The sequence below is a fragment of the Echinops telfairi genome, unplaced genomic scaffold, assembly GCF_000313985.2.
Source record: "Echinops telfairi isolate 266 unplaced genomic scaffold, ASM31398v2 ScPeMD7_7467;HRSCAF=8505_1, whole genome shotgun sequence".
NCBI lineage: Eukaryota > Metazoa > Chordata > Mammalia > Afrosoricida > Tenrecidae > Echinops > Echinops telfairi.
In genome coordinates this window covers 26,643,651-26,671,426 of record NW_022111368.1, presented here as the reverse complement: position 1 = coordinate 26,671,426, position 27,776 = coordinate 26,643,651, and the positions used below count along the sequence as shown (strand labels likewise).

At 54.2% G+C, this 27,776-nt stretch overlaps 1 protein-coding gene across 9 annotated transcripts in view; it reads left to right on the top strand.

Annotated features, from left to right (window-relative positions):
* The first annotated feature begins 13,392 nt into the window (after positions 1-13,392).
* The window catches only part of INPP4A (inositol polyphosphate-4-phosphatase type I A), a 54,654-nt gene continuing 40,270 nt past the window's right edge, over positions 13,393-27,776 (top strand). For all 9 annotated transcript variants that reach the window (XM_030888463.2, XM_030888462.2, XM_004704353.2 and 6 more), the window contains exons 1-10: positions 13,393-13,474; positions 14,745-14,956; positions 15,686-15,730; positions 19,288-19,406; positions 20,780-20,896; positions 21,171-21,250; positions 22,840-22,951; positions 24,206-24,296; positions 25,283-25,430; positions 26,943-27,073. In XM_030888463.2, coding sequence (XP_030744323.1) covers positions 14,848-14,956; positions 15,686-15,730; positions 19,288-19,406; positions 20,780-20,896; positions 21,171-21,250; positions 22,840-22,951; positions 24,206-24,296; positions 25,283-25,430; positions 26,943-27,073 — 952 coding nt within the window. In that variant the 5' untranslated portion in view covers positions 13,393-13,474; positions 14,745-14,847. The remainder of the gene's footprint in view (positions 13,475-14,744; positions 14,957-15,685; positions 15,731-19,287; positions 19,407-20,779; positions 20,897-21,170; positions 21,251-22,839; positions 22,952-24,205; positions 24,297-25,282; positions 25,431-26,942; positions 27,074-27,776) is intronic.

Genomic DNA, 27,776 nt, shown 5'->3' with positions numbered 1-27,776 from the left:
AGGCCTCAGCATATCCCTGGCCTCCTGACTGGGTGCCTTGTTCCCCAAATAGCTTTGCTTTCCTGGCGTTTTCATTGGTCCGTGGTTCCGTGACACAGGCGTCCCGCGCCCGTGCAAAGGTGTTTCAGTCTCGGAACCCACGGGAGCAGTGCTGCCCCTCAGGGTCAAGTTGGTAGCAGTGAGCCAGGGTGTGGTTGCCACCTAGTGCTTTGGCAATCTTGTTGCTCCTCAGGAGTTTTTCACATTCATAAATGGAGCTAACTTGGCTACTTTGGAACTTGAAAGAAGCTTTCTGCGTGATTATTAAAAACAAACAGGACAGCCTCACACCAACCTCTGTCATCTGAAACACGCAGAGTTTTCAGGAAACAGCTCCTTGGCCTGCGGAGCGGAATGAGCCTGGAAGTCCCTCTTGGGGCCTGCGTGCCATCCTGCGCACTGCGCCAGAGTGTGGAGAACGGCGAGGGCGGGGCAGGAGCGCAGGGAGGGCAGGGCTGTCCAGGGCCTGGCTGCCTTGGTATTTGTGCCCATCGGGATGCCAGCACCACGTGTGCCAGTCCGGGAGTGAATGGAAGGCCATCTGGATACAATCAGAGCATGTTGCCTCCCAGCCTGAAAAGACCATGTACAGCACCCAGCCCCGATGGGACTCCAGCCACCGCCCCCCACCCCCTGGGAGCTGGGGTGGGGCTGGGGGTGCCCAGCCCCTCTTCCAGTTGTCCACTTTGCATCTAGGCTCAGTGAGAAGTACCTGGAAGTTTGGAACAGCATCTGCCCACCCCTTGACCGAACTGTTCTGTGCCCCCCTCCCCCAGCCTGGCCACTGCCTCCCAGTGCTTAAGCTGGTTCACCCCCCTGGTGTTTTCCTTGGTGAACCCCAAAGAGGGTGTGAGGTGAGGGTGCACGCTTTATTTTGGATTGTGGCATATAGTGACACACCAAGGCTACAGTGACATTGTTGGGGACAGTGTGCAACTGTTTCTTCAGCACCGCCCATATCCTCAGCCTACCGTGAATGAATGAAAGCTGTTGGGAACAGGAAGGGGAAGGGAATTACAAACACGGAACTCTTGCAAAACAGCAGAGGAGCCTGTGCCTCGGAGCCTCAGTGTGTCACCATGTCACCATGGAAACCCATTCTTGCGTCAGCTTGCCGATTCTGGGTGGAGAGTGGTTTTCTGCCTCCATTTCCACTCACCATTGGTAAGGTGACAGGCTGACTTCAGGGGTATTGTGAGTTTAGCTACAGAACACCGCAATACAGTAAATACGGTGATAAAATGAGTCGTGCAATGTCTTAGTTTCTCAGTGCATGCAGCTTTTGTCTACACTAGACTGTTGTCTATTAAGGGTGTGGTAGCATTCTGAAAGGAGCTTTGGTGGCATAGTGATGATTCATTGGGCTGCGATCTGCAAGTTCAGCGGTTCGAAACCACCAGCCGCTCAGAGGGAGAAAGGTGGAGCTTTCTCCTCCTGGAAAAAGTTACAGCCCCAGAAACTCACAGGGGCAGTGCTGCCCTGCCCTGTAGGGTCACTGTGAGTCGGCAGTGAGTTTGAGGATTATGAAAAAGCTTTGAAGGATGTTGAGAATTACGGACCTGTGACACAGAGATGGGAAGTGAGCACTTGCTGGTGGAAAACGGTGCCAGCAGGCTTACTTGTACCCCCAGGGCTGCCACAGGCCTTCTCTCTGTAGACACACACAATATCTGCGGAGCACAATTAAGTGAGGTGCGAGAAAATGAGGTCCGCCCGTGCAGCATTCAGATCCACGCCGTCTTCACCATCTGAAATGCAGACCTTTTGGGGGGCTTTTACTTTCCTATGACTTGGGCAGTGGCCCAGTTTCAGTCCACTTACCCTGTTTTCATATGCCCTGTATTTTAAAATATGCTAGAATATTCAAGATTAAAAGATTCACAATATTTTTTTGCAAGAAGCTTCGTTTCGCCACAGGAGAAGGAAGTAACACGTGAATGATTTTAAAAAGGGAAAAAAGTCGTTCTTCATCCCGACTTCTCTCTCTGCCATCGTTAGGGGAGACCCGTTTCCTCCCCGGAACCGGGGGGCGGGCGTGGTGTTGCTGAGCCTGAGAACTGGGAAGAGAGTCAGACTCTGTCTCAAGGGGCCACTCTTCACGAACGTCAGTGAACAGAGAGGGAAATATTTACTGTCTTGGGTCTGATTCTTTTTTCCCCCGCAGGAGACCCTGAAAACTGGAGGAGGGAATAATATTCCAGTAAACATTATAAAAGTAAAATAATATATCTAAAAGTATTTTAAAACATTCCATCAGATGGTGCCTTTTTTAAAAATTAAAAGATCATTTCATTGGGGGCTCTTACAACCCTTACAACAATCCATACATCAATTGTGTCGAGTATATTTGTACATATGTTGCCATCATCATTTTCTAGACATTTACTTTCTATTGAGCCTTTAGTCACAGCCCTTCTCCCCCTGCCATGCTTGTGACCCCTTGATAAATTATAAATTATTATTATTTTCATATCTTACACCAACCGCTGTCTCCCTTCCCCCATGGTTTCTGTTGTTTGTCTTCCCGGGGGTGGGGTTGGGGAGGTGGTTATGTGTCGATCATTGAGATAGGTTCCCTCTTCCTCCCCTCTCCCCACCTTCCCCCTACCCTGCCTTTTATTAGCATTTTAGTACCTTGAAATAGTGTCCCCTGTGCTCTGTTTTCCGTATTGGAAAGAGCCTTGGACTCGGTGGGGACCTCCTTCCATGGCTACGTGGCCATTGTCCTTCCGGTTCCTGGCTTGTCCAGTGGGAGGCGCCATCCCTCCCCACCCAAGAGTGCAGGGGAGAGGACTGGGTGAGCCACGGGATGTGGAGGGGCCTTCAAAACAGTGTCACTGCTGCTTCCACCAGGGCTGCTTCTCACTGCAGGGATCTCTCGGTAAGGCATCTCTGCTGTGGAGACAGACGAGGAGGGGAGTGCTCCTCCTGGGCACGGACGTTCCTGCTCTCCTCCTCTCTCGATCCTCCGCGTGAGTCGGAAACGTTATAAGAAACTTGACCGTTACTTGAATCAGCAGTAGACGTCGATTGGATCCCGGAGAAACATGCTGCTATAAAAAGACCGAAGGGAGGAATGATGGCTAGGAAGGAGTAGCTGGCTGCTCTTCACACTCGGAAACCGCACGTGTCGGTGGGTGGTGCAAGCCCCATCTGAACTGGCCACCAACTATCCTGCAGGGCGTGCAGGAAAGGCAGCGTCCGTCTTGCATTTTCACCCGGGAAGCCGTGTTTTGCTTGTTTTTGGTTCCCCCTCGATTTTATTCAAAGAAGGAGCTGCCTGTTGGAGTGCTCTGCCATTGGGTGTCTCTGACGCCCTGTCCACAGACCTGAGAGGCGTAGCACCCAGTGCCCCACTTGAGAACCCACCTGCCTCTGGATGGCGGCTGCTGGCCAGTCTTGTTTGCAGCAAGGAGGCTGCGGGTGGAACCTAGGGTGGTCACTTCTGGATGGGATGGAGGAGGAGATGCCTTTCTGTCAGTCAGGGCTGTTAAGCTCTGGTGGTTATTCTGGTAAAGCAGCCCATCTGTCACATGAATGTTGTAAACCAGAGTCCACTCCTGCTGGGCTTCTGTTGGCAGTGAATTGACTTCCTGTAGTGAAGAGCCCTAAGCAAAAGGAGTTAGTCTGTTTTAGATCTGCATGCAGTGACTAAACACAACAAACTCACTACCATCGAGCCCATTCTGACTCACAGTGACCCTACAGGATAGAGTAGAACTGCCCCTGTGACTTAACGAGACTGTAGCTCATGATGGGTGTAGAAAGCCTCATCTATCCTCCCGAAGAGCAGTTAGTGGTTTCGAACTGCTGACCTTTTGGATCGCAGGCCAACAAGTAACCACAACGCCACCAGGGCTCCCTGTACCTTGCATAGAATAAGAATTTACGTATTCAATATGAGGTGCTCTTTACCTTTTTCTTCTCTAGGGGACTGTCTATTGACTATTCAAGTTGTGGTGAAATAAGACAATTCCACTCAGCTGCCTCTCCCTCCTTAGCTCCTTTGTGGGAACGAGGCTGGGGGCTGGGGGGCAGCCACGTTCCAGCATGACTTCAGTGTCCAGTCACGGGAGGCCCCTGGTCTGAGCTGAGCCCTTCCTCCGGAGGGAGCTGGGCACTGGACTGGGAGAGAGCCCCATGGGCGGTGCAGCCGGGGGATGCAGAGTGGGGGCTGTTGGCTTCTGTGTGTTTCACCGTGGGGGCTGGGTGATTTGCAGGGGTTGGGGGAGGATGACCTGGATAAGCAGGGGGCAGCTGAGAAGAAAGTCACTGGTGCTGCCCATGCAGAAATCCCTGGGCCAGATCTACCGGGTTTCCGCACAAGTTTGGTAAGCTGGTCCAGAACCCTGCCTTTCTGCTTAAGTGCGTCCGCTTGGGTTTTTCCAACCTGCCACACGCGTGAGTGCCCTGGCTGTTGGGTGAGGTGTGTTGGCCGGGATGGCAGGAGCACTAGAAGCTGCCGGGGTCACCATGACAGTCATAGCAGCAAATCCCCAAGGAGTCAGAGATGGGGGAGTGGCTTCCTTCTTCATCATTTCAGTGTTTGCACCCCCACTTCCCCGCCTCCCTGGGACACTGCAGGGTTTCACTGCCGGGAGAGCTGACAGGACCCAGGACCTGGCTATTTCCCCATTACCTTTACCCCTGGTTTGGAGACTTCTGGGGTCCTTTTAAGAGCAAACATTATCCGGGCAGGCCCTCCTGGCTAGCGTCCAGGCAAACGGACAGTGAATTGTGTCGCGGTTCGAGTGCTGAATGGACCATGGAGACAAGCAACCAGACTTGGGTCAGCGTGAATGGTGTCACACTGGCATGCTTTGTTTCAAGGCCTGCACAGGCAGCTCTTTAATGGACTGTCGAGGGCCAAACAGTGTGTTTATTATCTGCTTGCTGTGGTATTCTGGGAAACTCTGTGAGCGTCCAGTTACAGGGGAAACCCGGTGCTTGGTGTAAGAGGGGTAACACAGGAACCCTAGATGAACTCACCCCTTCCAGAGCCTCGAGTGCCCCTCATTCTAGCCTCCAGGTGTCCCCTGGCTGGGAGGGGGAGAGCAGCAGGCCAAGCCTTCACCCAATAGAAGGTTCCAGAAGAAGTCTGGCCTACCCCAGTGCAGCCCTCAGACTGCCCACCCTTTTATGTTTGTGTTAAGTTTCTGGGGTGCGCTTCCGGAGCACAGGCCTGCCTGTACCTCCAGGTCCCATTGCATAGTCAGCCCTTGGCTGTTAGTTGAAGAAATTGTCTCTGCACAGAGAAGACAGAGCATGAGTTATGGAAGCAAGAAAGGATAGGTGGTTAAGAAGATGTGGTTGAAGTGTGAGATGTTTGAGGGCATATTACCGGGGCTGGGGTGGGGAGGGGGTGGGGCTGGGGGATGCAGGCCACAGGACCCTCCTCCCCGAACCTACAGCTGCTCCGGGCACTTCCTCCATGCTGTGGTTCCTTATTATTAACACGTCTTTCTCACGCCTCAGACTGTGAGCCCTTCAAACCCAGCCAGGGTTTGGCACCGAGGTTGCCAGCACAGACATTGTAAAGTCCCCCCACCCCCACCCCCCTTCAAGGAGACTTACTTTCAGACTAGTTTTTCGAGAAAGTCCCCGCAGGTCGGTGGTTTGCAGATGAACACCAGTGCGGAGGCTGAGCTGCAGCTGTAAGCCAGGCTGTCCCTGGAGACCTTGGCGGAGCTGCAGTTCAGGAAGGTTCTGAAGGACATAAGGGTGGGAAGAGCCCTGGCAGCGGTGGCTGGTGCTAACCCGTAAGGTGTCGGGCGCTGGAGCAGGTGAGGACGCTGCTGGGAGTGCCTGTGGACATCCCTGGAGCCGTGTCCAGACGGACAGTGGGGGCCTCAGACTGGGGCAGCAGGACAGGGTGCTGATGGGGAAGATAGAGCTGACGGGATTGCGGTGATCTGGACTGGGATTGGGTGGTGTGCGAGAAGGGAAGAGTCGTCAGGAGTTACTTCACTGACTGTTTCTTGGCCGGAACAAGCAGAAGGATGGCCGAGAGGGCAGACTGAGGAGGGGAGGGGCTGTGCAGTGGGACGGATGGCTTCTGTGTGGCCTTTCGAGCCAGGGTCTTGGACTCCCACCACAGGGTGGGTGCGTGTATGCAAATAAGGTGCTGGTGACCTACCAAGGGGATTGGACAGGTTGCTAACTATGCAAATAAGATGCATGGCACGCTTGTTGGGGTGGCGCTGTGAAAATAAGGTATGTAAGGAACCCTAACAAGGGGATTGGTGAGGTTGGCCATCCCAGGGCCCGGAAGAGGGAACCTGACTACCACCAAGAAGCAGCGTTGGGAGCGGAGCACTGTCTTTAGACCTCGGACTCCCGGTCCTGGGGACGTCCTCCACCCAGGAAACTAAACCAAAGCAAACTCACTGCCGTCGAGTGGATTCCGACTCCTGGCTGCTGTCAGGCCACAGGCAGTAAGAACCACAGAGACAGCAGGACAGGGAGACCAGCAGGGACCTCAGTGCCTGCTTCCCGGCCCACCGCGAGGCAGCTAGATGCCGTCGGGCCGGAGGCTTGATGGCGGACCAGGAGGCTTGTGAGAGAGCCGAGTACCTTTGGGCTGCGGCTTACTGATGGAGTAGGGTCCCTCTGGGCACTTATCAACCAAGTTCAAGCATCTTGTCACGCGACTGAGGCAGGGTCAGCCTGAGTCAGCCCAAGAGGGCAGAGGGGCAAAGGAGAATAGACTGTCCTGATCCAACAACTGTGTTCTGGGCCATTCCTTGTTCTGAAGGGTCATCTGTGAATTCCCTAAGAATGGCGAGTATTGTCTGTGAGTGCTGTGGTCGTTCCAAGGGGTTCGCAAACCCAGCACAGGCAGAGTGCTGGGGGAGGGATGTTCGCTGTCAGAATTCCTCACAAGGTTGGAAAGAGGAGCTCGGTCAAGCCTCTGCTTTATAGGTACCGGCCTGGGGCTGGCGCCGATGGTGCTTCTTCCTCCCCTGGTGAAGGTGGAGTTGGTCAGAGGGGTCAGACCCTTTTGAGAAGGTGGGAGGAAGAGAACTGGAACAGCTGGCCATCAGTGCAGAGAGGAGGCCTGAACGTCGGGGCGTTTTCTGCTCTCCCCCACCCACACCGTGTTGCTGAGAGGGCTATTCACGTCTGTTGAAGGCATCTGGAGGTGCTGGGTATTGGTGTGGGGTGAAGGCATTCCATCACATCAGTGACCAGAGCATGGGAGTTCATTGAATGAGGGGACAGGGCTAGTCGGGAATGAGGAGGTCGCAGATTGGATGCCTCCTGCTCAGGGTCAACCCAGCAGAGGCCTAGGCTGGAGTCTGTGCCTGCGGGTGAGCAGGGCCGCCAGCCACCAGCCAGCTTCCTGTTTCCTTGTGCTGCTTTCCCCATGGCAGGTTGTTTTCCGACACTCAGATGCTGACAGGGATGAGCCCAGACTTTGCAGCACCCCGCTGTGCAGGCCCTCTAGGGGTGTCCCTCCCTGAACTTCTTTCTTTCTTCCAGGCCCCGGGCCCTGTGGGCCCAGGAAGCAGGGGAGAGCTGGGCCCCTGGCCCCAAGGGGAAGGAGGACACAGGGCTGTTGACAGGCTTTCTCTGACCAGGGTGAACACAGTTAACGTGCTTGGCTGCAGCTCACCGAAAGGTTGTCTGTTTCCGGTCAGCCAGGGGTCCCTGGTGAGCTACTTCCCACAGATTCAGTGATTGAAAACATCATCAGGGTGCACTCTTTGACACCCGTGGGATCCCCACAAGTTGAGATCAGCGTTTTGGAGGTGCTTATCGTCTTCCCATTTCTGGGGGGGGCCTCGTGGTAGCCTCTCTACCACCTGAGCTCCTTTGTCATGAATGGGGGCCTGCTTGTCCAGCAATGTCCCCCAGCATCCTACAGTAAGTGTTAACAGGTGATTGTAGTTTTAGTTTTCATTCATGACTCATTAGTGCGATTGTTATTAGTTGAGTGCCTGGTGTGTGCCAGGCATGAGTTAGAATAACTAACACTAGGGGGGAGAGAGGGAAAAAAGGAGCTGATACCAAGGGCTCACTAGAAAGTAAATGTCTAGAAAAGAATGATGGCAACATATGTACAAATATGCTTGATACAATTGATGTATGGATTGTTATAAGAGCTGTAAAAGCCCCCAGTAGTATCATTAGAACAAAAAAATCCAACCATAGTGAATGATGGGGGGAGTGCAGAGTGGAGATCCAAAGCCCATTAGTAGGCCACTGGAGATCCCCTTGCAGAGGGGTGTCGGGGAGGAGATGAGCCAGTCAGGGTGCGATGTAACAACGATGAAAAATACACCTTTCCTCTAGTTCCTAAAGGTTTCCTCCCCACTCCCACTACCATGACTCCAATTCTATCTTGCAAGTCTGGCTAGACCAGAGGATGTACACTGGTACAGATAGGAACTGGAGATACAGGGAATCCAAGGCGGATGAGCCCTACAGGACCAGTGGTGTGAGTGGCGATACTTGGGAGGGCAGAGGGAGAGTGGGTTGGAAAGGGAACAGATTGCAAGGAACTATATGTGACCTCCTCCCTGGGGGACGGACAACAGAAAAGTGGGTGAAGGGAGACGTCGGACAGGGCAAGATATGACAAAATAATAATAATTTATAAATTATCAAGGGTACATGAAAGAGGGGAGAGTGGGGAGGGAGGGGGGAAAATGAGGAGCTGATGCCAAAGGCTTAAGTGGAGAGTAAATGTTTTGAGAATGATGAGGGTAGTGAATGTACAAGTGTGCCTTATACAATTGATGTATGTATGGAATGTGATAAGAGTTGTATGAGCCCCTTATAAAATGGTTTTTTAAAAGAGCCCCCAGTAAAATGATCTTTTAATAAAAAAGAATAATACTGGCTGCTGTAACAAACACCTCCCAATAAGCCTTGGCTCCTGCTGACGTCAAGACCACCGCGGGTTGTATCGAGGAGGGCTGGGTCATGGCGGAGGGCTTTGCTCCACATAGTCCTAGGGCCCTAGTTCCCTCACATTCAGTGACCCCACTGTCTCCCAGGACCTTGGAATTATTCACACAACCCAGTGCATCTTCTAGGAGTCCCAGGGTGGGTGGGCGCAGGGACTGAATAAGTGGGGCCCCTGAGAACCTTGACTGTGCTCCCCCTTTTGTGTCACACGGACTTATCCGGGACATGGCCACCCGGCTTCCCAGAGCTGGGAGGAGCTGGAGAGAGTCCCTTTCCACATGCCTGGAAAGAGGAGGCAGCCGGCCGGAGACGTCGGTGAGCAAACACAGTCACGACCGGGAAGCCGAGAGGTTGCTTACTCAGCGAGGGCGCTGGGTCTGCGTGTAGGCTTGAGCCAGGTGCCCAGGGCCTTGTGGGAGAAGCCAGGGCTCTGAGTTTGGCACTTAGGAGACACATTGTGCCTGGACAAGCAATCCACAACCCTGTGTGAGAAGGTGTGTTATCATGAGGTACAGACCAACGGCAGCCTGTGTCGGGGGAGCTTTGAAAGAAAGGCCGTGTGGGGGAGGAGGTCTGCTCACAGCAAAGACGGTTGACAGGAAGGTGGTATATGTCTCTCTGAAAAACAGAAACAAGGCACCAGCCACTGTCGAGTTGATTCTGACAAGGGGACTCCCCGTGGGTGAGGGTAGAGCCGGGGTCCTGCAGGCTTGTCCAGGACAGCATCCGGGCAGGCCTACCTGCTGAGTTGCTTCTGTGGGCAGGTTAGCACTGCCGACCTTCGGGCCCGTAGTTGAGCGTTTGACTGCTTGTGCCACCTGTCGTTATTGGATGATTCTTAATAATTGGTGAGTGAGTTTGACGCCTCACTGATCAGTGGTTTGGGCTCTCGTGGATTCTGGGGTTTTGAGTGAAAATCCTTCCTCTTTCTGCCTCCCGCAGTGACGGATGATTCATACTCTGATAGATTTACGCCTTTCCTTTGACTTTCTCCCTTGGGAAGCCTGAATGTGGAGCCTAGAAGCTCAGCCAGGGTTCGTTAGCCACCCATAGTGGTGGCGATGGGGCAGCAGCAGGATAGGTGGGGCAGAGGGCAGCCTCTCCGTGGCTTTGTGTGGACTTCCACCTCCACGTGATTTTGAAAACCGTCACCTGCCCCGGTTTCTGTGTGCTCATCTGAGCAACCCTTATTTGATAATAACCCCGAGAAGCCCTCCAGTGTATGAAGCTGGTGAGGGTGCAGAGCCTCGATCAGGTCTGAGATTCTGTGGTTCCCCAGAAGAGCCCCCACGCACACCTCTCCCAAGACTGGTTCCCCGAGAAGCTTGGGGCAGCCGTCGCCAAACCTCGCCGATCTCGTGCACCTGCGCGCCCAGCCGTACCCATCGCCACCTGCTTGTGCTGGCCTCTGCCACCATCTCCCCCGAGGGGACGTGCATGGGTGGGAGGGAACCTCTGGGTTTGCTGGAAATTTGATGGCCAGCTCCCTCTGGTCAGGAGCGGCCACGTGACCCTCACAGAGTGCGGGACTGAGGCAGTTCAGTTCATGACATATTGCTACTTTCTTTTTTTCTCACTAGAGAGAGTGAGAGAGAAGCAGCATCCTGCTCCTAATAATTCTCCCACACCCTCTGTTCACTTTGATGTTTCTCCTTAATGAGCTCTGGTCTTCAAATAGGGCCGAGAGGAGGAACAGGGACCTTGGGAATAACAGGAATCCTTGGCGAGTAACCTTAAATTAATGAGATTAATAAGAAAATCAAGCTCAGTTGTGCAAATTAGTTTTGCGTTCTGGGCCTTGATGGCTTAAATTGCAGATTCTAATTAAAAGCCCCCCTCCCCCACCCCCGTATAACTACAAATGGCTTCTCAGGTCTCTCTGACCCAAAAGTTTCTCCGGTTTTAAACTCTTGTCATGATAAAAGCAGCCACAGATGTCCCCCTTTAAGTCTTTCTAGCCCCAGAAATCTCATTTCACCCATAAGGACGGCGTCTTTCCTCAGGGGAAGTTACTTGGCCAGGGACCCTGCATGGGGAGAAGAGAAAGGAATGAGGGCAGTGGGTTTGGGGGCCTCCCTGGGGCGGACAGATGTGGTCCCTGGCCAGTGGTGCCGCTCCCTTTCCCAGGTGAGGGTGACTGGCCACCCCACTAACAAACTGAGCGGTGAGCACGGCAGGCTGAGGGGCTACCGGGGACACTGGGGAAAGGTCGGTGAGGGAGGGGAGAGAGCCCTCCACATGCTAACTCCAGTGTCCAGGAGGCACCCCCCTCGGCTTCTAGCCAGCGTTTGGAGAGACCAGCACCCCAAGAAAGAAAACTGCTTCCCCATAACCACACCCTTAGACGTGGCCACTGTCTCCGGGAATCTTCCTAGGGGCTCATTTCCCGGGTGCCAAATCTTTTGAACATGGCTGTAACCAGAGCACCGGTGCGGCCTTCCGGGAAACATGCACACGGTCCAGAACTACCGCAGTGTTTCTCTCACGCGGCTCCCCAGGCTTCTGTTGGTCCTCGGAGAATCCAGTGCAGTCCCTACTGAGGTATAAAAACTAGTCGTGTACGGCGTTCTGCGTCTTCACACAGCAAGTCCACTCCTGAAACCGACACCCGGATTAAAAAAATCGCACAAGGCGGAACATTGCCCACACCTTGGCAGCCTTCCTCCAGCCCTGCCCAGGCAGTTCCCACCTCCTCCAAGACAGCCCTCGCCCGCCCGGCTTCCAGCACCGTCCCTTCTGACTTTGTACTTGAAAGTCATGGGAAGGAAGCGGCTGTCATGGGCCCTTGGGTGGCTGGCTTCCCCCGCCCCTGGAGGTTAATCCTGAGGTTCACCGGCTTGTTTCGTCCATGCTCCTCTTGCTGGGCACGTGCGTGGCCTCCCACTTCTGACCATTAGGCGTTTGGCGGAATGTTCTTGACACGTCTTTTGGTGAACTCCAGGAAGCACCGCTGTTTCTCGTGTGTTCTAGGGCAGGGGTATGTTCACCTTGAATAGATGTCGCTGTTTCCCGGAGTGGTTACCCACCACCCACAGCCTCCAGCCATGAACCCGAGTTGCAGCTGGCCATGTTCTCTTGGGCATTTGGTCTTATTTGTCTTTTCCATTTTAGCTGTTGGAGTGGGGTGTGCATTGGCATCTCATGGCTTTAATTGGCATTTCTCCGGTGACTCATGAGGCTGGAGAGCCTTGCGGGTGTCCACTGGCTTTATTAGAGTCGGTTTTTATCAGCCAGGTAATAAATAAATGTGTCTTGTGGAAGTTCTGGGATATACTCACCTGTACCCGAGGGTTCAGATTGCTTCCAGACTTCCAGATGTTACAGGTTTTATCACAGCAAACATCTCTGTTTACTAGTCTGTCCCATGTTGGGAACTTGGAGAAAAGAAATGGTTTCTTATTGATGAACACTGTTGATAAATCATGCCCGCTGCTTTCTGAATGCTTGTACCATTTCAACGTGTTATCGTCAGTATGAGAATCCTGCCCCATTTCTTTTGTGGTGAGCATTCCCAATGAAAGAACAAATAGTCCTCGTTTGGAGGATTAATTTAGGAGATTACTGTTGTATATAGTATTGTTTTCAAAGTTATTACTAATGGTTTAATCACTTTTCTAATACGTTTACCACGTGTGTGTACCTCTTTTATCAATTCCCATCTTTTGCCACTTGGATTCTTAGTAATTGTTAAAACATTGGTGTGGCATTAACATCACAAGTGCTTTCCCCATCCTGTTCACTGTTTGTGTTCCATATGTTTTATTGTAAATCCTTCCCAGTGCCAAGAAGCCAGTGGGCCCTTTACCTGGGTGTCTTCTCAGTGCCTCCCTGCTGGGGCTGCTGTCCAGGCTGAAGGTTCCCGATGTTCACAGTGCAAGGGGTAGAACCAGCAGGGGAAACAGGCTACCCACGGGGCTGAGTGAACGGCTCTCGCTGCCTTGCACCTCCCAGGTGCTGCTGTTTGAGAAGCCTTCCAAGGTCTGCGCGCCCAAGTCGGGCCCGAGGGTGCTCTTTTTGCATGAAGGCACCTAGGGACGAGGCAGGACCTTTGGAGTGTGGTGCCCTGGGGAGTGGGGGTGTTCGGAGCCCTTGTGGGCTGGATACAAGTGATCCCCAAAGAAGAACCAAAGAGCACACTGTTTGTGGGGCAGTAGCTTCTCCTAGGGCTATAGTTGTGGCCAGAAGACTCGGACTTGAGCTCCCGGAGCCGGGCCCCAGCTGCCCTCCTGGCCTTTTGGAACCGGCCGGTCACTCCTGGAGGAATGTGCTCTCTGTCGCCACCCTTCGGCGGGGCTGTCGGTGAGATCTCCCTTTGGGCGCGCGCTAACAGCGTGGCTCTGGGAGCGTCCGTGAGTGTGGAGGTGCTCTTGGCTTTGCCACACTGAAATGATGACCCGAACGTCTCAGGACCAACGTGCTGACCGTCCGTGTCTGTCTGTTTTCAGATGATGGACTTGGATGTGCTTCTGTGAGGACGGGCCACGGGTCCACGGGTCTACAGGTCCAAGAACAGGCATGTCCAGTAAGTGACTGTGTGCATTCACGCGAGGTCTTTGGCAGCAGAGGTGTTGACATTCTGTGGGGGCTGGGGTGTGTCTCTGGACACAAAGGAGGCCTTTGAGAGGGCTGTCTTAAACCAGGCTGATGGCGCGGCCAAATAATCCCAGCTCTTAAAGGTGAGCTCCTTTCCAAGGACGGCCAGAATTGTCGCTTAGAGGGCTGGGAAGATGTGGCACCCCCTTCTTGCTTTCTAACCTGTGGGGTACCAGCCCCCACAGTTGAGCGGGGCTAAGGGGCAGTTGTGTAATTGAGGGGTAAAATTAAAAGAGACATCAGACAAGAGAAGGCGTGCTATGATTTCAGCAGCCAGGTAGGTCTGCGCAGAGAGAGCAACTATATTTCCAATCACCCATTATGTACACTTAGGGGACGTGCAAGCCCCCTAATTATAGGTAACTACATACGTAACAGGAAGGGGCTGTACAATAGGCATGCGTGTGACAGGAGGGGGGTGAGCTAGGGCTGTACATGTAATAAGATGGGTGGACTCTAAGGTCAAGATGGCAGCCTAACCTTGATCCTCCTTGAGTTGGCTTGACCTTGTCTTTGGGTTCTCCTTCAGGGGAACAATCCACTATCCTTATGAGCAGGTAGTGGGCCCCACTTAGGATGGGGCAGACAATAGGGTCTGATTGCTCTAGATGGCTCTGGGATATAGCCTCTAAGCAGTTGACCTCCCATTGACCATGAGTTAGCAAGCAGCATCTTAGGTTTGGCATATAATATGGGGGAACAACCTGGGGAGTAACCTTTCTGTTTCCCACACTAGCCTGCCGCATGGAGCACGGTGTAAGCATTGTGCTGTGGCCGAGCTGCGGTCTGATTCAGGTGGCTGGTGGTCTTCCGCTATCCCACGCCGCGAGTCGCTCTCATGACGAGCACTGAGTCGGGACAGTTGGCCGAGTACATGGTTCACGGGAAAGGGAGCAGAGACCAGGGCACACGGGAAGTTTGCAGAGCTCCTTCAAGGAGAGGAGCCTGTCGGAGGTGTGGCCTTGGGCTCTCTCCAAGGTTCGGCCCTGTTGACTTAGCCTCCCAGAGGCTGGCAGGTGTCTTCGCGTAGCCCCTGCCTCGTCTAAGAGGGGTTGCCGAGAATTGACTGAAAAATGGAAAGGACCCGTGAAGCACAGAGGTAGAGCCTGTGTGAGGTCCTGGGCGCTTCCCCTGAGAGCACCTTGTCTCTGGGCTGGCCATTCGCCTGGGCTCTAACCAGCGTTGCTCTTATCTCTCAGGGCTACCGCCATCATAGGGAACTGGGGCCTGGTGGCTGCACTTCCCTGGGACCCGGGTGTGGTCGGGCACAAGAACAAGAAGCACATCGCCACCCATGACATCATGACAGCAAGAGAGCACAGCCCGCGCCATGGCGCCAGGCCCCGCTCGATGATGCAGCGGGCATCCACCATCGATGTGGCAGCTGACATGCTGGGCCTGTCCCTGGCAGGTAGGAGCTCTGCATGGGCAGGCCCCCACTCCGTGGCACTGGTGGCAGGGTCATGCCTACCTCTTGGACCCGCCCCTGGCAGTGACTGTCTCAGGCTCGTGGGTGCCCTGGTACGGCATGATCAGGCCCATTATCTAGTTGGGATGGATGCCTCCCGTGCTTGTCTGTCAGGAGATAATGTGAGAACATCCCTTGCATGTATCAGCCTGGTGCCCCGGCTGTGATAAAAGCCTTCCCCAGTAGGAGAGTGGGGGCCTGAGGAGGAGGGGGCATTTGGTTTAGGGGCCCAAGATGCTTACGAATCAGAAGGCAAAGTATTAGAAAATGAAGAAATCACTTTCTATAACAAGTTTTTAATCATGGTGGTGGTGGTGGGGAGGGGGTTGGAGGAAGGGAGCTCTGGTGATACAGTGGGTTACTCATTGGGCTGCTAAGTGCAAGGTCAGCAGTTCAAAACCACCAGCCGCTATGTAGGAGAAAGACTAGGCTTCCTGCTCCCGTAAAGAGTTATAGTCTCTGAAACCCATAGGGGCAGTTCTACCCTGTCCTATAAAGTTGCTGTGTCTCACAGTGGACTCGGGGCAGTAAGTTTGGGGTTTTTGTGGGTGGCGTGGGAGTGGGTGGAGTGTTGTGGGAACCCCCCACCCCCATTAGTTCTAGAATCAAGGAAACATTTATAAGAATGATTCTCTACCCCCTGCCCCTTACTGTTATTTCTTTTCTGTCCAGGAAATGTACAGGATCCAGATGAGCCCATTTTAGAATTCAGTTTAGGTAAGTATCTTATTACTACATTTTGTTTTTAAAAGATGTGACTTAAAAATAACCCCCACTGCCGGCCCGCATTTATCTCAAAGAACCTGCTGTTGCTGCCACCCCTGCCGACGCGTTTTCCCCAGACGCGGAAGCCCGGTGCAGGTGTGAACTTCCTGTCGGTGTGAAGAAGCCTCAGAGGCCAACTCCTGTCTGGGTGTGAGCTCGCGCCCGCCCAGAGCTGCCAGCAGACACAGTCCCCCATCACCTGCGAGCGAGGAGCAGGGCGGAGGGCTCAGAGCTGGGGCTTGGACTCAGCTTAGTCAGCTGGCTGCGTGCGTGCGTGTGTCTGTGTGGTTGAGTGTAGCTCTCTAGCCCTTGGCTCCCTGCTCCTGTGAAAGGGGCTGATGATGCCTGCCTGCCGGGAGGAGGACCGGCTGAACACACGCACTTAGAAATGCATTCCCGGGCGAGCTCAGGGATCTAGGAAGCGTGGCAGTACCGTGGTTTGCCATGGAGCTAGGAGAGCTGGGTGGGGCGCTGCCAGAGCCCAACACGATCCAGTGCCCCTCTGCCCCTGGCCTGCCCTCTTGGTGAAGGTCGGCATTGGCCAGTGGCCTGGCAGCTGTGTCCAGGGGGTGGTACCCCACGGGCAGTGAGATGAGTTGGGTGCCAGTCCCGACTCTCTCAAAGACTAACTGCATGGCCTTGAGCTGCCATTGAACCCTGCTAGAACAGTTTCCTCCTGTGTTGTGTGGGGGCATGGCTGTTTGTGTGAGAGGCCAAGAGGATGGTAGAGATTGAGGAGGGCGGGGGAGACAGAACTTTGACAAATTACAAGACTATAAAAAGGCAAGTGCTGCATTATTGTCAAATAAAAAACAGTAAATTCCAATATCAAATGAAATGATCTAAACCAATCCAGAGGGTAGCCCTACCACCTGGCCCTGGCCCTGCCCCTGTGGGTTTCCATGACTATAACTCCTCATGGGCGTAGAAAGCTTCATCTTTCTCCCAAGGAGTAGTTGGTGGTTTTGAACTGCTGACCTTGTAGTTGGCAGTCAACATGTAACTGGCTACACCACCAGGGCTCCGTTCTGAACATCTGAGCAAATAAATAGGAAGAGCCACACTAATTCCAAACGGTGAGGCACTTGGGGAACGCCCACAGCCTAGCCGGGAAGAAGGAAAGCAGATGGAGGACTGACTACTAATTAGGAGGGAGGAGAGTGGCCGCACTTACCTGTCTGTGAGGGTGATTTGTCCCAGAGGCCCCCGGGAGGCCAGGAAACCAAATAGAGGCTTCTCAGAAAGTTTCTATACGGAAGAGTTCGAGGTTACTATTCCCACCACACTCCTTCAAGTGTGAGAGCAGAAAGATGTTTCACCGCAACAGAGCCTCAACCCAAGTTACTCCCGCCGCCACCCTACACCCCCCATCCTTTCTGTGGGTGTCAGTGGAGGACCAGGGAGACGTGGGATCCAGGAAATGGAGAGTGTGTCAGGATGGCGCGTGTGTTTTCAGCCTACAGAGCAGCACTGAAATCAGAGCAGAGGTTAAAGGGAGTGGGGAGGGGACAGGCCAGTGTGGTTGGATCGGTTTCATTGAGAGAAATTATGATTTTGAGAAGCATGCCGTGCAAGCCCTGGAAGCACAGGCGGATCATGAAAGGATTGTCGAAACAAGCTGGAGGTGAACGGAGAACGCCCTGAGAACCCTAGCGTGTCACGGGCTCAGAAGTAATACTGTTAGCCCTCAAGTGGAATGGGGTTGACATATAGTTGAGCTGAAATGGTATTGAGCAGGAGAGAGGATGAAAGCCGGTATACTTAAGCTAAGACTCCTCATAATAAATAACAGGCCTTTTTGGAGTCCGATGACTTAAGAGCAGTAACATAATCATGTTGATTAAACAGATGGAGGCAACACTGGAGGAAGAGCATACTTTTTCATGTACATTAGCTATATTTAACACAGAAAATCTTAGCAGTAGAGAAAGCACACCTTGGAGTGATCGGCCATCTGAGGTCAAGAGGGCGCATGTAGCCCAGGGCAGAGTCGGAGTTCAGAAAGGAGGAGGGTTGGAGACAGACACCCCAGGGAGGATTGTCGCTCACTGCTCACTGTGGGACTGCGGTCAGTGACACGAAGTAAAAGGTGCACGGCTTGTTGAATGGAAAACTGATGTGTTCCGTAAATCTTCACCTGATTCACAATAAAAAAAGTTAAGAACAAATTAATTAAGAATGCCTTCTTGGAGAAAGAGAGAGAAGTCCTGGTGGTGTAGTGGTTACACCACCTGGGTTTTTAGTGGCTGTGATCCGAATGGTTGGCAGTTCAAAACCACTAGCAGCTCCACAGAGACTGGGCTTTCTACTCCCCTCAACAGTGACAGTCCCAGAAGCCCACATCAGCATTGACTCGATGGCAGTCCATTTTTTTTATTGGAGAGAGACCACATTTGATATTTTGGCATATATCCTTCCAGATCTTCACCACCACCCCCCAACCCCGTAGAGTACTGCTGTTCAGAAACTGTTAATGATTTTTGGTTGTGAAGATGATGGAATTATTTGCCCAAAAGAGTCATCATAATGTTTTCATGTGTGTTTCTTTTTTTTTTTTGCATGTAGTAGAATATCACTAGCATCTTTTCTTACTTAAAAGGTGAGATCTACCTTATGTTGGGTGCCCCCATAGGGTCTAGGGCAACGGTTCTCAACAAGTTCTCAACAAAGGGATCGTGACCCCTTTGGGGGTCTAACAACCCTTTCACAGGGGTCGCCAGATTCATCACAGTAGCAAAATGACAGTGATAAAGTAGCAACGAAAATAATTTCATGGTTTGGGGGTCACCACCACATGAGGAGCTGTAGTGAAGGGTCTCGGCTTTAGGAAGGTTGAGAACCGCTGGTCTAGAGAATGGTAGTATCATCCTTATTTTAACCAATCTCCTATTACTGACCAGTTAGGTTCGTCCATGCACCTTTCATTCCGTTTGCTCTTAGACATAAAACGACTGTCCATAGATTGTACCCCCTAGTTGACTCCTTGGGGTAAACTCTTAGATAGACGATCACTGCATCTTAAGATCCTTTTTGTTTTCTTCATTTTCTTTCCATCTTGCTTGTCCCACTAGATCTTCCTGTGCTCATTATTGGATCTTCCTACTGTCACCTCCTCTCTCCCCATCCTGCTTCTCCTTCCCTCTGTCCCGGCTGGTGGAGCCCTGGTCGGAGCGCAGTGGGTTACACGGCTGTCTGATAAAAACGTGTCTCTGTGGTTTAGTTTTCATAGACCTGCCTTCTTGCCTTAATTAGTTCATGGCTCAATGACACATTGAAGTCCAGTTTGAGGGGTTCAGATCCCCACAGGCTGTTTAAACCTCTGCCAGTAGTTAAGTTAGGGCATTGCCATTGGGGGCAGGAGGAGGAAGAAGCAGAGGTTGTTTGAAATGTATTTTAAATCGTCTCTCTGTGACAGCTGGTCTCCTCCTGTATGTTTCCGGAGCTTTCTTAGGAATAATGTAAGTACAGCCTAAAGGATCTCCTCCCCCGACCCCATCTTGATTTTGTAGCTTGCAGTGAGCTGCATACACCGTCGCTAGATCGAAAACCAAATAGTTTCGTAGCTGTGAGTGTCACCACCCCTCCTCAGGCCTTCTGGACGAAGCATGCGCAGACGGAGATCATTGAGGTGGGTGCCACCGGTTCTGTCCCCTGGGAGGGAGCCCAGGACACTCGGGCTGTGCTGGCTAGTCCCAGTGACATTCTTGTGACTGGCCGCCCTTTGTCCTGGGCTTCAGTCCATCAATACTGTTCCTGACCATTACTCATCTGGGCGACCTCTGTCAGCCATCCCCTTCACAATGAATTGATCCACTGATGGCAGGTTATTTTTGAACATGGAGCCTATGAGGTTCAAGGCCTCTTGATAGCTAAGACCTCCTTCTTCCTTGTCCTCTACACTGGGCTGTCCCTCTCAGAGCTTGTGCTCATTAATCGAAGCGTGGGGAAGGACTGACAGTGAATCAACCCCCGTAGCCAAACATGCTCCTTTTTTTAAAGCCTTAATCTTTACAGTCTTGGGAGTGAAGTGTTATGTGTTAATTTTTTACATTGAATTATATATATATTCACCAAGGGAATTTGACACAGTCCTGTTAGATAATTGAAGTGTTATGTAAGCTCCCTGAGCTGAGTGTAGGAGTTGATGGGGTGAGACCTGCAAAGGTGGGGTGGGGTGGGGGAAGGGGTCCTGTTTTCTTTCTCATGCGTGTGATTGTGAGCATCTCTGTGAATGATCCACACCCAATCGCAGTCACATACCCGCTCCTTCTCCCCCTCTTCCCCATCCCTCTAGAAGATAGACGAGCCTTTCCATCTCTCGGAAATTTGCTTCCGAGTTCGAGTTCACTGGTTGTGTTTTCTCAGCATTTGTTGAACCCTACCTATAGCTAGAGCAACCGGACAGGATCCAGAATCATCCCTGCCCTCACTGAGTTCACCAACATGGGGGGGGGGGCAGGGAGAACAGAGATGAATGTGGCCGCCCCCGGAGCCAGCAGGCTGTGGGATGTGTTAGAGAGCACCATGGGAACACAGGCGGGTGATATTTCGTCCCATTCCACAGTGGGGCTCGGGACTCTTGCAACTCACAAGCTCCCAGGGGACCCTGTGCCTCCAGTCTGGGACCACACATGGAAGAGCAAGGTCCTAGGGGACATGACGTCTGAGTGGGTTCGGGAGGATAGTCGGGTTCACAGGTAGACCTGATGAAAAAGACCTGCCTGGAGGGCCTTCCCAAATTCACATAACATGAGCCTGTAGACCTAGCTTGTGAGATGGAGTCATCTGCCGTGTCTGGGTCTGTAATCTGCAGACTCAAAAGTGTCAGGCTCCCATGCCTCTCTGCAAAGGTGGCTTTGGGTTGCACAAACCCATCTAAGCTACCGTTGCCATGTGCATGTGTGCAAGCTGGCCCAGTGCTCACGGCTAATTCTGGGAAAGCGGCTGCGCTCGATGCTGGTGAGTTTCTGATGACACCTGCGTTTTGTCTTCCTGCTCTAGGGAACCAACAACCCTATCTTCCTAAGCAGCATTGCCTTCTTCCAGGACTCGCTTATCAATCAGATGACACAGATCAAGCTCTCCGTGTACGATGTCAAAGATAGATCTCAGGGAACAGTTAAGTAGTCGGCGGAACTTTCTTTTCCTTTTTAGAAGCTTACATAATTGTGTGAGTGAGCGGTGAGCACGGTTGACTTCGGTTCTGGCTCTCAAATTGGGTAACGTCTAACTGTATTTGGGAATGTCTCTCTGAGCATCTGGGTTGGACTAACAATACAAGGGTCAGGTGCTCGGTGGGAGCCAGGCAGCCAGGCTCCCCTGGGATGTGGTCCTGGGACAGGAAGCCAAGTGAAAGCCCAAACCCTCCTGTTCTCTGCTGTCTCTTCCCCAGATGTACTTACTTGGCTCTGGAAACTTTATTGTCAAGGATCTGCTCCAGGACAAGCATCACAGGTTGCATTTAACACTAAGGTTAGTATTCCATTGTATTTGACCGGGTCTCAAATTCCAAGGTCAAGGGACAGATGAGCAAGGGACCTAACAAAGACACAAAATACCGAGGGCGCCCAGAAGCAGTTCTCGGGAGTGGGTGGTGGTCCATTGAGGCCAGAGGATCCTCCCAGCGTCCCAGGGGGCCTGCTAGGGAATGGAAATGCATGCCCCCCATGGGGAGCACACCTGCCCAGGAAAATGTCAGTACCTGTACCTGCAGGACAGGAACAAAGCACGGGCCTCTCCTCTGCGCTTTTCCAGGAGAGCGAGCTCTCCCCAGGGCAGAGCTTTCTGTCTGTCTGTCTGTCTCCATTGCTCGGTCTCAGGGCCTGGCTCATACCAGCTGCTCAGTGAATAGCTGTTGAAGAGATTAATGAACGTCTGCGGCACCCCCACTGTGTCCCCAGTGGGAGGGGGACAGACGACAAGTCATCAGCCCTTCCCAAGTTCATTGTAGGGGCACTTGCCATCACCGTCCTGATTGGCGTTTTAGCCTCAAGATGATTTAAACTTGGAGCCCTCTGTCATGGGGGTGGGGTGGGTGGGTGGGGGAATAGTCTAAAACCGCAAAGAAAATGTTGATGAAGAAGAGTAATTCCCTGCTCGCCATTAAGGGCTGAAGCTACAGCGATGGCCATGTGAGGGTGCTGCTGACCGATCAGGGGCAGGAGAGAAAGAACCCTGTAGCCATCCTTACTGTGGGTGCAGAACTGGTCCCATTTATGATGGGGGGGGGGGGCGAGGGGCAGCATGGACCCATCAGCTATTTGGGGTAAATATCCGGCTTTGTCATACTGTCATACACCAGAGCGAACTCCTCTGGATTGGAGTAGAATGTAAGGACCGGGCATCCTTCCTTTTTAAAAGGAGCTAATGTCGACTGCTGAGAAACTCATGGCATGGGAAAGGACATTTCCTGGACGAGAACCAGGGCTTGGATGGGCTCACTCCTGTTTGAGCCCTGTGAGCATTTGCTTTCCCCCCAAAGAGACGCTGAATGGGAAGCTACAGGTGTCCCCAGCTCCCCAAGGTCATTCTTAAGTCTACAGGAGACTCATCTAGGGGTGCATGAACCTGCATGCTGATTCAGTATTCTCTGCAAGGGATTAAACCAGAATGAACTGGTTTGAAGGCCCCCTCCACCCTCCTCGCCGGAAGGAAACCCTAGGGGGTCTCAGTTTACTCTGGGGTCCAGGCCTACACCTTGGGGATAATCAGAGCCTGGGCTAAGCAGGGGGAGGGCCGGAAAGGGGTCCCAGGCCAGGATAGGCCACGCCCAGCTCTAATTCTGAGAGGCTTCCTTCCTTATCACTCTGGGGTGTGGGCAGGCCCAGGAACTCCGGGCAGCTCTGCCGCAAGCTTTGCCTCCCCCAGGAGCCAAGTAGACTCAGGTGTGTGTTCCCCTCGAGACACAACCCTTCCGCCATGCTCCCCTAGAGCCTGGGCATCAGCGAGGCCTGGGCGACTGACTGGCCACTTGGCTGGGTGGGTGCTCCGGGGCCCCTTGATGCCCCAGGATGACCGAGCCCAGTCGCGAAGCTGCTCCTGAAAGCCCCTGCTCGTTGCAGGTCTGCAGAGAGTGACCGCGTGGGTAACATCACCGTGATAGGCTGGCAGATGGATGAGAAGTCTGACCAGCGGGCCCCCGTGACCCGGTCTGTGGACACCGTCAATGGGCGGGTGAGCGCTCCGCCCTTCTCCCCTGCTGTAGAAAGAGTGAGAGACCTGGCTGCATGCCTGAGCCTGGGGGCTGCTGGGTGTGGCCCCAGCAGCACGTGTTCCAGTTCTCCCCACTCCACCTCCAAGTGTAAAGCCTGCTGCTTCCTCAGGCAGGGGTGCCCAGCCTCGAGGGGCAGTGCCCAGGAGCCAGCCATCTCTGGGAAGCACGGCGGTCAGCCCTGGAGCAGTGCCCTATGGGGGTCTGCAATCAGGAACATGAAAATTATCATATATTGTTAATGTTATACACACACACACACACACACACACACACTCCCCCAGTGCCTTCACACCTACCCTACTTCCACACCCCCACACCCCCCATACACCACCACCTTTCTCTCGCCCTCCCTCTCCCCTGCTTACACACTCCACACCCCATTCTCCTGCCTGGCCTCACCCACGGACACTCTTAGACACTCTGCCATTGATGTAAAATGCCCAGCTATCTCATTTTGCTCGAAGATGCACGGGCAGTTGGCGCCGGAAGCAGTCTGTCTTCCCCTTCCTGCCTCTCCGTGGTCCACCTCGGAGCACCAAAGCCCGAGGTGAAGTGACGAGCGAGCGGGTGACAAAGATGCACTTTCAGACAAACTAATCGTAGGGGATACTGTCTGTATCTGCCGGGAGGTGAATGAATGCGTCCGATGACTGGGTAAGCATGTAATGGTAGATACTGATTCAAAGAGTTCTTTCAGGATGTCTGGCGTGTGGTCACGAGTTGAACTACTAACTGCAAAGTCAGCAGTTCAAAACCACCAGCCGCACCTGGGGAGAAAGACAGGGCTTTCTACTCCCGCAAAGAGTTATTATAGTCTTGGAAACTCACAGGGGCAGTTCTACCCTGTCCTGTAGGGTCACTGCGAGTCGACATCGACTCCGTGGCAGTGAATTAGAGAAGTTCTTCTTTTTGGTGATGTATTCGGGAGTCCTGGTGCTGTACTAGATTATGATGTGTGGGCTGCTGAACTCGAGGATAGCAGTTCGCACCCCGCAGGCACTCTGAGGGAGAAGAAAGACGGGGCTCTGCTCCAGTGAAGACTCACGCTTTGGGTGGAAGCCACAGGGCACTGTGGCATGCAGGGTCAGTCCGGGCCGGAATGGGCTCCATGTCCAGGGTTGGTTGTTGGAATGTGTTCAGGCCACCCTTCTGCCTGCTGCTCTGGGGCGGCCCCAGCCTCACAGGAGCCTCGTGTTTTTCTTACACGCTGCTAGATGGTCCTGCCTGTGGACGAAAGCTTGACCGAGTCCCTGGGGATCCGATCCAAGTATGCTTCCTTGCGAAAAGACGCTTTGCTGAAGTCGGGTAAGCAGCTTCATCTGCTGGGGCTCCTGCCATTCTCGGTGTGTCCCGGGAGGCCAGGCCCCCTTCCCTTCCCGGCGGTGGCAGGCTGTGCCCTCCTCCTCCACCAGCTCTCTAAAACCTCGGTGATGCTCAGAAGAAGGTCCTGTATGTTCTTTCCACGTCGGCCTGTCCCTCATCCACCCCCGGGCCCGAGGGACAGAATGGAAGCTCGCCAGGGGGTTTCCCAGGCTGTAATCTTCCCAGGACTTGCAGGACCTGGACAGGACAAAGGGGGACGGCTCCTTGGGTTTCCATATGGGAGCAGACAGCCTCCTTTCTCTCCCATGGAGCAGCCGGTGGGTTGAACCTCCAACCTTTCAGCAGTCCAGTGTGCCACGCAGGTTGGCCCTGCTGTTTGGGGCTTCGTGATCCATCCAAGAGGACCCTTGGTGGTACCGTGGTTCTGAGTTGGCTACCAAGCCCAAGGTCAGCAGTTAGACACCCCCAGCCAGCACCACAGGGGAGAGGTGGGGCTTTCTGCTCTCATCAAGCACTGCTGTCCCAGGAGATGCACGGGGGCAGTTCTGCCGAGTCTTGTGAGCGCTGTGAGCCAGCCTGCATGCAGGGCAGTGAGTGAGGGGGTCTTTACAGGAGCAGGGTGCCAGGCTTCCTCCTGTGGCGCTGCATAGCCGGGTTTGAACCGCCAGTTTTGCTTAGCGGCAGGGTACTTGACCACTAAGGCTCCCCACCCTCCCCCCACCCCCCACCCCCGTCTGCCTCTTGGACTTTGGTTTGGTGGCCTGGGGCCAGAAGATGGCAGGTCCCAGGGAGAAACATTTCCGGGTCGGTCCCCTGTGGTGGGTTGGGGCGTCGAGGTTTTGATTGCCTTGAACTGAATGGTAAGAAGACTAGAGGGTGTTTATGTGATTTGCGGGCCAGGAGAGGGGGGTGGCCCGGAGGCGATTGTCCAGCCAGCTCCCCCAGCACAACCACTGCCCCTCCCGCAGTGTTCGGCGGCGCCATCTGCCGCATGTACCGGTTCCCGACCACGGACGGCAACCACCTGCGGATCCTGGAGCAGATGGGGGAGAGCGTGCTCTCCCTGCACGTGCCCCGGCAGTTCGTGAAGCTCCTGCTGGAGGAAGACGCCGCCAGGTGAGGCCCCGCCCTCCTCGAAGGCGCAGATGTGCTGGGCAGGCCTGCTGCAAAGCCAGCCGCCAACACTTGCCAGCGCTGTGGCCCTGGCTTGTGCCAACCTTGCTTTCTGGCCTGGGGTCACGGGCTCCTGTATGTGCTGCAGGAGGGGTGCTCCCGCCGGTCCCTCCTGCCTCTTTTCTGCCTCCTTTGAGACGTTAGAAGTTGCGGCCATTCCCCACGACAGCTCTGCCCGTCGCTGATTTCCCAGGCTGGGGCACCGCACTGTCTCGCCACTTCCGGGGGCCACGGATCCCGACTCATGGCGCCCCTGGGGGACAGGGCAGAACAGCCCCTGTGGGTGGCCGACACTGCAGCTCATGCCCGGGGTAGAGAGTAGCCTCTGTCTTCCGTGGAGCAGGCTGGTGGTTTCGAACCTACTGACCCTGTGGATTGTGCTGAGGGTTCCAGAAGACTGCGTGTGGCGTGTGAGGGCATGGCGGCCCCTTGTCCAGCGAAGCCGGAAGGCCCTCCACATCTCTGCTCTCAGAACGTGCTTCTGTTGCTTCCTAGCCAGGAGGAAGGCGTGCGTGTGTGTGTGTTGCTGCTGCAGGCTGACCCTGCCCCGGGCAGGCTGACATTGCTGCTCCTCGTTGTGGGACACGTTCCATGATCAGCGCACTCCGGCGGAAGCGTGAAGGGAAAGGAGACCTCTGGGGTCCTGCTGTCTTCAGACGGCTGTTTGCCGAACTTTTTTTCTTAATATATTGCAAGAACAATGCAATGTGCCCCCACGCAGACCCGCCAGTTACTCAGCCTTGGGTGCTCTGTCGCACCCCACTTATGCCAGCGTGCTGTGTCGTTGGTTTAAGGTTCCCTCTCAGCTTTGTCTACACCTGGCTGTGCAGAGGGGCTTCGGAAAGTTGGAGGGGAAGGGGGCTAAGGAGGTCATGGGAATTTCCCACAGGCCTTTCGTGAAGCCCCCTTCTGTTTACGTCGCTCCCGGTTGCCTTGGAACCTATTTCTGACTCGGGTGTGTCGGAGTAGAACTAACCATGCCCCTCAGTGCCCACTCCACGGTGGGCAGCACCAGGGCCCATAGACTGAAGACAAACAGGTGTCCATCCTTCTTCTCTTCTGACAGGGGTGGGGCAGGCAGCCTTCACCACATGCAAATGGGAGGAGCTCCTGGCAGCCTCCCAGGGGAGGGGAGGCGAGCAGGACCTGGACCCTGAGTCAGTGCTGCGTGGCCTGTTGTGGCAGAGCCTTTGCCCTGTGGCCGCTCGCTCCCCCTTGTGTTCCCTGCACATCTGACAATGGAAAGTGGCCCCACACCCTTCTCCCTTGGTCCCTTCTACCTCTCTCACAGCCTTTTCCTCCCAGAGCTGTGGGTCCTCCTGCCCACTGGCTGCCCTGCTGGCTGGCACTGCAGTCTAGCTCGGCCTTCCCAGGCACCAGCATGCCCCCATGGGCCTTCTAGCCTCCTCTGGCTCCACAGCCTGATGTGTGTGTGTGTGTGTGTGTTGCTTTTAGAGTGTGTGAACTGGAGGAACTGGGGGAGCTGTCGCCTTGCTGGGAGAGCCTCCGGCGCCAGATCGTCACCCAGTACCAGACCATCATCCTCACGTACCAGGAGAACCTGACCGACCTCCACCAGTACAAAGGTGGGCACTGTATCATCCCTGCGCTCCCATTCCCAGGTCGCGGAGGCCCCCGTGGCAGTATCAGTAATGTCGCGTGCAGGGTGACCTGCACCCAACTCTAGCGTGTATCTCAGAGGAAGGACAGCCAGAAGGCTCTTCTGAAGCAAGCGTGGGCTGCGTCTCACGGGCTTCGGACGTGCAGTCGGGAGAGGAAGTCGCTATGAAAGAGCATCACGCTCGGGAAGGCAGGGGGGCAGCTAACACTCAGCCGGACCGACGGGATGGCTCAAACCTAACAACAGCCGGCTCTGGACCGGGCGGCATTGCGTTCTGCTGTGCACAGGGGCCTCCTCAAGGGGGAACCGCCTCCGGGCACCTACCAGGAGCAGCCAGGATGAGAAGGGCAGATCTGTGAGCACCGCCCCAAACCAGGCTTTCCTCCGGGCCGTCTCCCAGGACAGCCGCTGTGCAGTGAGCGCGGAGAGAGCCTCGTTCACAGGGCAGCGGCCGGCACTGTGTGTTCACCGTGGTAGAAAAGCACTGGGGAGACCAGGCTGCCGTCTGAACACCTGGCAGTACTGGTACAGTACATGCAGGCTGTCTGAGTGGGCCGGAGCCGCTCAGGACTCACCAAAAGAAAGTTGGGTGCAGGCGCCTCCCTTTTGACCTTGGAGGACGCAGGCCAGGGTGCTCTCGGGTTCCCTGGAGCAGATCATTCCTAACT